This window comes from Saccoglossus kowalevskii, chromosome 18, assembly GCF_978046115.1.
Source record: "Saccoglossus kowalevskii chromosome 18, keSacKowa6.1, whole genome shotgun sequence".
Taxonomy (NCBI): domain Eukaryota; kingdom Metazoa; phylum Hemichordata; class Enteropneusta; family Harrimaniidae; genus Saccoglossus; species Saccoglossus kowalevskii.
In genome coordinates, this window is record NC_140658.1 from 5924417 (window position 1) to 5936617 (window position 12201).

Here is a 12201-nt window from a genome sequence, read left to right on the forward strand (position 1 = left end):
TTTGTCAAAATTGTACTTTTCTGGTGAATAATATAAAACATCCATCATTTGTGTAGGCATTCCATTAGTTTATATTGCTTTCTCTATCTCTGGTAATCTGTCAATGATCTGTTCTAGCTTTTGTAGCCTAGTGCTGTCAAAATGACATTGCGATCTTGAGCAATTATGAAACGTCGTGACAATCATGTTTGCTTCCTTGTGTGGATTTGATGATGATAGTGATGATGACCAATTGTCTCGTTCACCAATCAATGCTTTATTCACAGTTCAGTATTTTTGACACATTCACAATGGATACTAATTGAAATGATCAATTCATTGTTGTGTTGAAATTAAACCTGCTACGTATATCGTCATGAAGTTTAACAGCCTAGTTTATTGCTGAAATATTCAAATTAATGTTTCTAGTTGCTTGAAATTTTTGATATTCCAGTGCAAGTTTAGGATATATATTAAAAAACATTTAAAAACAGCACACTGCCAATTGCTTTAATCAACTATTAAATTGGTTTGTGTTCTGAAATATTAAAATTATATTTTTAATTCTAAAATGACAGGTAGCAAGACATTTTAAGAAGTTATTGTGAACAGTGTTATACTAAGGCTTAAAAAAAAAGATTTCTGGTCCTGAGGTCTTCCAAAATTGTTGCAAGGGTCCCTTTTTGAATTTATTTATACACTGACCAAAAACAAATTACAGGACATTTATTTTTGGGGTCTTAGCACAAAGTGAACAATTGTTAACTTTCAGCTAAAGATACAGATTTATTTCAATCATGTCTGTCTGACTCAGATTCTGAACAAAATATCTGTATTGGTACTTTATTTGAGGAAACTCTTAATGTGAAGGTATAGGAAATTAAACCTTATAGAACTGTTCAAATTACTCGTAAAGAGCAATATGTTTCAGAAATTGTAGCTATCAGTTAAATGTGTAACCTGTGCTAGCTGGACAGCTGGGTATTTTGGCATAGAAGACTGAGGTTTTGTTGGTTGTAGTTAACATGCCTGTTTATTACCATCACCACTATGCCCCAAAGTAAAATTAGTTTATATTTATAAATACTCTTATTTCTGTAAAAAAGATGACATTTATTTCATACAAGATGTTGCCACTCACAAACTGAACCAATTTTGACAGTTTATAACCACCATTGGTGTCAAATATACTTGCTGGAGTGTATTTAGCCTTTTCAACACCAGTTCCCTCTTTTAATCACAAATTCACAAATTAGTCCTGTTTATAGTCTGCACTTTCCTTCAGAAGATTGAGACAAAAATAGCCAAATTTTTTTGAGTAAAAACTGAAAATTGACTTAAATTTAGCTTGTTGGCTCCAAAATTAGCGTTCATTTCCAGAAATATTTAAGAATATAAGAAAAAGAGCAAACAAATTTGGGAGAGAAAGTCTGGTGGTGAAAAGGTTAAGAACATTTGGTGGTTTGTCACGATTAATACTTTTGTAATCTCAAGTGATATAAGCATTATTTCAATAATAATCATGCCTATATATTTTAGTATTAAATAGTATATTTCTATATTTACTAGTTTCAATTAAGAGAATCTTTAGTATGTATCAGCCATTAAAAACAACATAATTAACCTTGCAATGTAAACAACAAAAGACATTAGAAGTGAATTATTTAGATCAAAATTCGTGATGGGTGCAGGTATTATACAGTTATGTTTGAATAATGTATCATCCCCCATCCCAATTTGATGATATAGTGCTCATGTGATGTAATATTAAGAAATGTTTTTTTCAACACAATTCATAATTTAAATATTTTTCATACAATTCTGTTCTTTACTTCGTTGTATGAGTTGTTTTCATCGAAAAAAGTTATGTGAATATGACAGAATTTGCATGTAATTATATATGCAATTTCGAACACATTGGTTTGGCAGACGGGAGCCATTTGAAGACTTAGGTCATTTCAGTGCCGCATCCTGTTTGTCGCAATGCATCATGGGTAAATATAGCTGTATTCTTTATGCACACTATTTATCTAATCTCTTAACAATTTAGTTATCATTTAATACTCTGTTCTCTCTTGACTTTTTCCATGCTATCTCTAGCCAATATGGGATAAATCCTTCCAGGCCAGCTTCTAGATGGTAAGTATCCCTATGTGCTGCGTTAATGTTCGCATGAAACAACCAACCAATACTGCTTATCCAATACTCATCCTGTGATAGTTTACAGATTTACCTAATCCCCAACTTTTCCTACACTATGTTATCTACCGTAGTTGCTTAATATAGATAGTACTAGTTCAATGGGAATCCTTTATATATATAGTTTGCACTCTGCCATGTATTATTCTTGTAGTATCGGTACTTAATTAAATACACCTTAGAAATAATATGCAATTTTTTCAGTTGGTGCTCAGGGTTCAAAAGCATGCTTGGCCACCAGTTTTGAAAGCTGGTAGTCCTGTGGCAATTGTAACATAGTAGCCTTAGGTAGGGCAATCGTAAAACAATATATACCTATATTTAGATCAAATTGTGACAGAATATTTCAGGAATTTTATCATTTTAAAAAAACAGTGCTTGTCGTTTTTTTCTTCAGACTAAAAAGAAAAGGGTTGATGTTTTAATGGTAGTGGCAGAACTCTGTTAAAATTGTTGAAAGTAGGGGCTTTGTCTACTGATAATTTTGAATCCTGACACTATTATGGTCAGTCTCAAGATAGCATCTACATGGACCAAGTTTTAGGTTATACTGTAAAATATGTGTAGAACAAACCATTATAGATAATTAAGATAATCTAGTTGACTTCCTATATGATTTTAATCCCATTTGTTAATCCTGTGATTTAAATCCATTAGTACTTAAATACCCTTTCCTGTATCACTCACTCAACTTTTCTATGATACACACTATCATGTTAGCACTGTACACTATTGTCAAATTACAATTACTACCGCTATATCATACTGTAATATAGGAAGAAAATAGTTCTTCTAGTCCAAATGCTAACAAATAATCAAAAATAGCTTTACATAAACATGTTGTCTGGTTTGAGATGTGGCGATCAATCATTCAAAATGTAAGTTTCAGCCAAAAAAGTATGGGAATTTATAATATGAAGACAAATTTATATTGAGACTCACTGAATCCACCACATTTTGTATGGTTTCAGACAGTATTAATGATCACTAGTAGGACTCCCAATTACTGGCAGACAGCTGAAGAGATTATAGCTGCACATTTCTTCAGCATTATTCTTATCACTTGAATTGGCAATTTTCTTTTCACACTGTTTCATTACTCTCCCATATGACTTGCATGTATCCCACTCTTGCTGTGTTGCTGCATGCTGACTGGCTTTGTAGTGTAGTGTATAGAATACTCTATAATAAATGATATATACAGGTGAATGTCAAAATTATATCAATTATTTTAATATTTTACTATTACTGTCTATTGGCATGTACCGTAGATATGCTAATGCAATTTTTTTTGCAAGGTCGTAACTTTTTCTTTATCATTCATGTTCAAATCTTTGAAAACTGAACTAAAGTCCAGTGCAAAGAGTAAACTGAGTTGTCTAAGCTCAATTCTGTTCAAATAGACTTTTACAGAGATGTCTTTTACATGTAATTTTAGACAGGTTTTATTGTAAAAAATGATGCAGTATCGTATTTCTGATATCATATAGTGAATGCAAGGAAATAGATGTTTCTTTGTGAAGCCAAGTTTTATTTGTCTGCTAGGTTGTGTGGTCTTCTGTTGCCCTGACAGCAAATGTGCTTGTATTGAATTTAATGTGTGGTAATATTATAAAACAGACTTGCATCATTGTACTGATCAATATCGTAAATTATAAGTTATAGGCAGCCTAAGCAAGATTATTATCATGCTCATGTCAGTACCTACCTGACACATGTAATACACCACCTGCTTACAGTTGCCATCAATTGAGCAGTCCCAATGTACTTTACATGTAAATTACTTGTGCATTCCTAATGATGCATGCAATAGAGTTTAACACTGGCGTTTTCACCTTACTCTGCATTCATGCAAACAAGCATATTCCCATCTTTGGATATCTGTACATCTTTGTACACAATTTTGGACCATTTTATGTATTTTTCCGCAATTTCATTGTTCATTTTGGACAATGGGCAATTAATCACCAACACTCACCTATTTATAAATGCTAATTTCTGTATCCTTTTCACTGCCAAAGTCATTGTCATCTGTTCAAAATCTGCTTTTTTCTATACAAAATTTTGATTGAAATTTGAAAAGTCTGACCAAAATTCACAAACAATAACATATTCTGTCTGTTTGTTAACACTAAAATTAACTCTGAAAATATTAAAATAATTGCACAAACATTTCAGTTGGAAAAACTATTTTGGCTACTAGTACTGTGCAGAAATTTGACTATACATTTTGTATACTACAGTCAGATATGTTGATGTTTTGCGCATACGTATTAAAGCGATGTGACTGGTTGGTAGGGACCAGTCACACCCGAATATAATAAAGTGGTGCTTTAGTTAGATGGCCATAGTATGTCGTTTTTTACAAACAAGAATCTACCCATGAGCCTTTGTGTTGTTATCGTCCCTTGGGCCTCAATTCCCGCGCGTGCACAGGTGGAGACCCTCCCGCTTTAACATACATGTATTGGTCTATCAATAAAACAACTGCAGATTCCGATTGGGTGATAATCAGTGAGGCATATTTGTTATCTTACATTCGCATGCTGGTTAGCAAGAATGTAATCACATAACGTCACATGACGTCACACTACAACGGCCTATATGTAAGTACACTAAAGTACTGTACATAACAAATCTTGGCAGTACATCAGTTGATTGACAACCTAAGGTCAAAGGTGACATCAAACATCATCAAAGTATTCAGTCTAGCAATAAAACTGCCCACACAAACAATCCATTCAAATTATTTTTGTTTTATTGCATGCTTTCCATTTATTGCACCCAATTTAGACTTAATTGCCAGCTAAAATGCTGATAGTTTTGCAATAGGTAATATGTAACCCCAAATATACTGCCTGCCTGTCATGAACAGTTAAGTAGTCCGGTAGAGTGCCATTCATTTAAAACATATTAGGAATCAAATGAATTCTCAAAGACATCGCACACACATATTAACAAAGAAAATTTCCTTGTAATCACTGCTCTATTTTCAAGTAATAAGTCAGAATATAGAATGCATGTATATAATGCATGTATGTATTCAATGGTTTTTATCCGATGCTGCTATGTATTAGTTCAAAGCTTGAATATTACCGCAATTTATTAAAAATATCATAAAATGAGAGTTGCCAAGGTTACAAATACCTTTTTTGGTTTACTCATGAATAATATTTCTCTGACAGTTTCAGCTTTCTGAACACACAAATTGATCAAATCAGAGATGATTTCACCTATTATTTTATCCGTTTGGGGATAATTCGAACTTTTCCATAACAGTTTAGAAATTGCTGCAAAATCTGATATCAGTTGAAAAAAAAAGGATTTTAATACTACTACTGTAGCAGCAATTTGAAATTTATACCTTCTCAATGAAATAGTGATTGACGATTATTGATTGAAACTAAAAAGTCACTTGACCAATCAAGTCATGCTGTTATAAATTCTTGGTTTAATCTTGTTGAATGTTACTTTAGTTTGTAACAGTGGGAGATTTCCTTGCTGCAAGCTATAACAATTTATTACAATTCTGATAGAGCTATGAATAATGATAAACTTAATGAAATATGCCCTTGAATAACCTTAGTCTGCTTGAAATGGTTCCAATGATTGAGTCCCAATTATGGATTGTAGTGCAATCTGTAGCAGGTTTTTTAGCCATCTGTCTACTGCCTGTCTTTCAGACATGCACTTCATGTTTTTTAAAATGGACGAAAAATGTCAATTGTCAATATTCCTACTATAACCCTTGGTTGCAGTTATTCTTAGAAAAGCAACTGATTGGAATTAGAACATTCAGTAATATTCTAATAGCTTGTGGCTAAACGAAAACTGATAATTTCTGAAAAAATACAAGGTGGCATTAATAAGTTTTCAAATGCATAAGAGTTTGATCATGTCAGAATAAAAATCAGAAATTCATAAGTTTTGTGATTATAACAATTATAGGTTGTAAATATTTAAAACTATAGCTATTATGAAATTTAAAATAATTTATAAATTCTTGCACTCTCTTTTATGCACCTTGAAGGAACTGAAGCTACATGGCATTCCCATTGTTATACATTTTGTAGCACTGGCATTTAAATAATGAAATGTAATTTTTTTGAAATTTTCAAACAGTATTAGGATATCAATAACACCTGATGTTATCACTGAACCAAATTTTTAAGCACAGAAAAATTCTTTCATTAAAAAACTAAATGTTTTTTTCCATGACATTTCGAACTTTTGGTTCCAGAACAGTGGCTCTAATTTGTTATTTGATTTGCTGTAGCCTAATGGTACGAACCTGTAATAATCAAAATATGAAGAAAATTACCTTGTTGTTGTGCTATTTAATTTTGGTACATAGCTGTCAACTTAGCATGACTGGCTGCCTACTTTGACTGCATAACTGTCCCAATATATGGAGTGAAATTATCTTTTATAAGCTATCTACTCTTTACATCTGATCCCACTCAAAACGTTGATGATGACAATGGTTACTAGAATTCTATGACTAGTTCATTAAAATTCACTGAAGCATTCATCTTGCATAATCTTTGTTAGGGCTGATCATCAGTATTCTGATAGTGTGTTGATATAAGATCATGTTTTCGGATTGGGCAATTGCTTCCTCTATCTGTCTATGCATAATACGTACTCACCAATCCAAATCCAAACCGTTTGAGATTATAAAGTACTGTAGAATACTTTATTTTCGCTTGGAATTAATTTTCGCTATTTTCGCTGAAGGAATGATTCAGTGAAAATAAAATCCAGCGAATATACCTTTTTTCCTATATTTTACATTAAACCCATCAAAAATCAGTGAAAATAAATTCTATGCAAAACACCCAAAAAGTCTTTTCAGCGAAAATAAATTCCAGCGAAAATAAAGTATTTCACAGTATCTGTCAAATTGTGGCAAATATCACAATCGGTAAGAATTACAAAACAGTGTACTTGGTATGTTGGTAAGATTGATACAAAACTATGATGTTAACCTATGTTGTCTTGGGATTATATATAATTACATTATGATAATACATGTACCATAAAGTAATATGTGCATGTCAACTGTACCAACCAATGTATAGCAGAGGTCGATGGCATTCCATACTGCTTTTATGCATACTTTGTGGTACTTATGGATAACGTTAGTATTATAGATATTTTCTTCTTTTCGTTTTCAGCACTACTTTAATAAAAGATAACAGTCAAATATACCAATGAAAAACATTTTAAAATTTTGCGATGTGTAAACGTTCCTGTTTAGTGATGGAATTCTATTTCCATCACTCGCTTATAATGCATCCACTGTTAACAAAGAAAAGTGTTTGAATATGACGTCAATACTTTGTAATGTGTTTAATGTTGGTGACGTAGTTCATTCCATATATGAGAAAGATTGCAATATGAGTGCAGATACATCTTTTAATGGACTGGCTAATTATATTGCTTTTTATGCTACATGTATGATTTAAAAATAAAATACTGTCTGATTTTTATGTCATTTAAAGATAGATATCTAAAATGCACTGACAGTAATTGATGAAACTGTATTGTAGATAGGGGAATCTAATGAGGTACTTTCTCGTGACTTCAGACTGTCTCTTAAAATTGTAAACTAATTATGCATTTTCTATTTATATCTCCTGGCTCGTTTATTTTAATTCTATTGTCTATTATTATAATTTTCTTTCTTAAAAAAAAATAATTTAATTCCATGAAAGAAATCACTTTTAGTTATGGTCAATTAAACATATAGATATTGTTAACTAAAAATAGTTATTTGTATATACATTATATTAATTTAATTAAGTATGCTATAAAATATTATTTAAATTTTGAAATTTGTGTCACATAGCTATATACTATGTAAGCTACTACTGATAGCTTCTGCATTTCAACGTCAAAAATATATTCAATAAATGAAAAAGGCTTTTAAATGTCAAAGTGCTAAACTATAGAATGTCCTACCAGAGTATTTGTAATTTAACAAATTTTAAAATGCAATTTAAAAAAAAATATATTGCCTCTTTATATGTGAATATGGGTATATTTTGTTTTTATTCTTAACTTAATTTGTATACTATTTTGTAACACATTTTCTGTATGTGAGTTTTATTTTACAGGGCCTCACAGGAAAGCAGCTTTTTTATAAATTTATAACTTCCCTATATTGAATAAAGAAATTTAAAAAATTCACTTTGAAAAGTTTTTAATTAGTGTGTCCCAAAAAATTGAAGCAAATTAAACACCGCCCTCTATAGATGAACAATAAAAACAAAGTAATTGAAAATGGAAACAAAACGTATTCTGATGAGTTCTGTGAATTTCTCTCAAATCCATCAGACTGTCACTTTTTAATATGATCAGTAATCACAATCATAGGTCAGAAAACATCATCACTATCAAATTGAAAATAAGATGGTCAATACCATGGTCATCATCGGCAAAAATATAAGATAAGCACAAGAAAAACTTATTGCTAATATAAAAAATATGTTACATTATAGTAGTTCAATTGCAACATTTGTGATTTCTCTTAATTGAAACACGAAGATCATCTTCTTGTTTGCAATCTGGCTAAACAAATTGGCAATAGTAATTGTTTTAACAATTGTCTGGGAAAAATAATCTAGCCACCACCATGGCTAGACTAGAATTCTCCATTATAGCTGTGTTCTTCTAACAGTTTTGCTCAATATTGTATTCAATATATTTATTATATGCAGTAATCCTGCAAAATTGTACTGTAAATGCATTAATTATTCACTGGGTTTTAATTCCGCTATTTTCACTGAATAGTAAAATCCACTAACTTAAATCCATGTGAATATGTAAAATAACAATAAAACTGACAAATTCATGAAATTAAAAGACAGTGAATATGCTCAAAACATCAAAATTGCGAAATTAAATGTCATTGAAAATAACTGGTTTTACAGTAACATATATAGTTTGGTGTGTATGTATTATTTCTGCATTACATTAATAGTGAAATGTACTTTGGCTACTGCCAATATTTCTACATGGTCCTATGCAAACACAATTTACATATTAATTCAATCGATATGTAACTACTCTAGTTCTTCACTACTAGAAATTTTTATAATTTGATGGCATTAACAAGATAAATGCAATGCTTTCAAATTTTGCTATTTTCCCTCACTCACAAAAAAATCTGTCACTTGTGAAATTATGTACGTTATAAATTATTTATACACTTACATATTTATGAACTCAAGTGACATTTACACAGAATTGTGTAGTGACGTTGATTTTTCTAATTTGTGTCTGATTGATGCACCTCACCGAATGGAGGGTGGCGCCTGCTCCTAGCCAATCCAATTGTTTTATTTGAATTTGTATAAAACAGACTTCAAATGAACTCTCTTTATAAATTTGTATTGATAAGAATAAACATGCTTTTGCTGACTTCAGGGACTTGGTTAAAAAAATAAGATTATTTATCATCATCTATAAATAATGATTTCATAGTGGAGAAGAAATGATTTATTAGGACTGAGGGCGCTCTTTGTAACCAAGCCATGACTCAGTGGGCTTGGAACCTCTCTTCGTTGGTCCCAGTTATATATTCGCTGACATCATGTAATCATGGTAAATAGAACAAAGGATGAGACCATGATTGACTTTTCAAGATGCCAGAACCTTTACTAGTTACCGGCCTCTCGTGGCTTGGTACGCCATAACACTTGAGGCGGGAGTCAGCCAAAGAGCCTCCCTTGGAAAATACTATAAACTGTTCAATTTTGCTGCTAGGGATTTTTACCATTTGATGAATTAAGACATTCTTTTGAAATCCCATGTTTGTAGGGCCTAGTAAAATTTTCACTGGTCCAAAATACTGTATCTGAGATGTTGCAATACAGATTATAATCATCACAATCATTGACCCAAAATTATTATCATCATGATCATTGACCCAAGATTATAATCATCATAATCATTGACCTAAGATTATAATCATCATAATTATTGACCTAAGATTATAATCATCATAATCATTGACCTAAGATTATAATCATCATAATTATTGACCCAAGATCATAATCATCATAATCATTGACCTAAGATTATAATCATCATGATCATTGGCCCAAAATTCTACTCATCGCAATAATTTACCCAAGATTTATAATCATCATAATAATTGACCTAAGATTATAATCATCATAATTATTGACCTAAGATTATAATCATCATAATCATTGACCTAAGATTATAATCATCATAATTATTGACCTAAGATTATAATCATCATAATTATTGACCTAAGATTATAATCATCACTGTCATTGCCCCAAGATTATAAGATTATAGTTTTCTCTAACAGAAGAACCCATCACATTATAAGGTGAAATAACTATAGATATCACATTATAGATTATACATTAGTTTGATCGGTTGTTTACTGGATAAAAAAAGTTGAGCCCTAAAACAAATGTGACACACATCCCACCAAAGAAAAACTGTATTTCTTATCTGACAAAATTGAATGGAAGCTATAGGCATATTTGATAACATATATTATTATACATCTGTCAACGTAGCGCCATAAATTACAGCGCTCTGTAATTTTGCGGTATTTTACAGGGTATTTTCATCCTACCATATTAGGAAATGTGAATTCCAAATATGGAATGATTATGCATGGCTGCCACCAGGGTTTGACTGGACTCCACACAAAGTTCGCTGATTCTGTTCTAAATTTTTTGGATTTCGGCATTTCCATGATGTATCCTTGGAAGGAAAAGATGTATATTAATAAGGTTATTATGAGGATACCTCAAAGTATGCACTCAGACAGTACTCTGTCACATCGATCTGCGTGTCAGTTGATACTCTCACTGTACTGACTTCATGCATATTTTGAGGTATCCTCGTAATGACCTCATGAAGGTGTCTCTAATGTTAATTGCAATCCTAAATAACTGAATAATTACCAAGAACTATTTTAGACATGCACTACACATTTTAGACAGGTAAAAAAATTCATTTGACAGGCAAAATCTTTACAAACCTGTCTAATATTCATTGAAAATTATCTGTAAGTTACAAAATATTGCTAAATAATCAACAAAAAATAGAAAAAAAGTCTATGGCTAAAACTGCTATTTTTCATTTCAATAAAAAAAATTTTAGACAGGCACTTTCTATTTTCTGGCTATTACGCTGCCCACTACCATTTCCTATATTTTATATTTATCCGTTCTAGCAGCTTTTACCAATTTAAAATTTGAGCGCAATCACATTACACAAAATTGATAAGTTACCTGGTGCTGACGAAGGAGCGGTGTTTTATGATATTTGTCATGCCTGCTTACTGATGATGAATATGCTATGTGACCTCAGGTCAACCTAGAAAGGTCACTGTTGCCGGGCAACTGTAAACAGTGCATGTGCTTTGGTAGTCGAAGGAAATGGCAGACTATATTTAGTGTGAGACTTGAATAAGAAGGAAACACCCTTGCAATGGCTGCTTATAACACCTGTCTACTTGTGAAAATTAAATTAATACAAAATGTATATAAAATGACCTTTGAACCTTTATTCAGCTATTATTATTGTATTGGAAACAGATTTTATAAAATGGCAGTTTATCAAAAGTTGTCATTATTCAACAAAATTATACTAGCCTAGAATTATGTAGAATGTAATAGATCATTATTCCATAAATTTAAAATAGAATATATTGTATCATTATAGAATAATATAAAATGTCAGACATTTATAGAATATAGAATTACGTTAACAGCATTTTGTTGCAATTTTCAGTTAATAATACAAAATTATATAAAATTATGATAACAATAATATTAATTGAATTTTTTCTCAGTTAATAACAATACATTGTAATATGTAGACAACAAAACAAAAAATGAAAATATAAAGCACTAGTACCTATATGGAGAATTGTAATCACGTCTATTTTAACCCACTTTCCAGTTTGTCGATTTTTGTCAATTGGCAAATGATAGGATTTATAATATCTATTTCAGGCCAGAATCCGAC

At 31.2% G+C, this 12201-nt stretch overlaps 1 protein-coding gene across 2 annotated transcripts in view; it reads left to right on the forward strand.

Moving 5' to 3' along the window:
- Window positions 1–12201, forward strand: part of LOC100372006 (uncharacterized) — a 100312-nt gene that overhangs the window by 35074 nt on the left and 53037 nt on the right. The window contains exon 2 of one of the 2 annotated variants that reach the window (XM_085492807.1): window positions 2080–2118. The exons of the other annotated variant lie outside the window; for it this stretch is intronic. Coding sequence (XP_085348933.1) covers window positions 2080–2118 — 39 coding nt within the window. The remainder of the gene's footprint in view (window positions 1–2079; window positions 2119–12201) is intronic. 2 annotated transcript variants of the gene reach the window in all.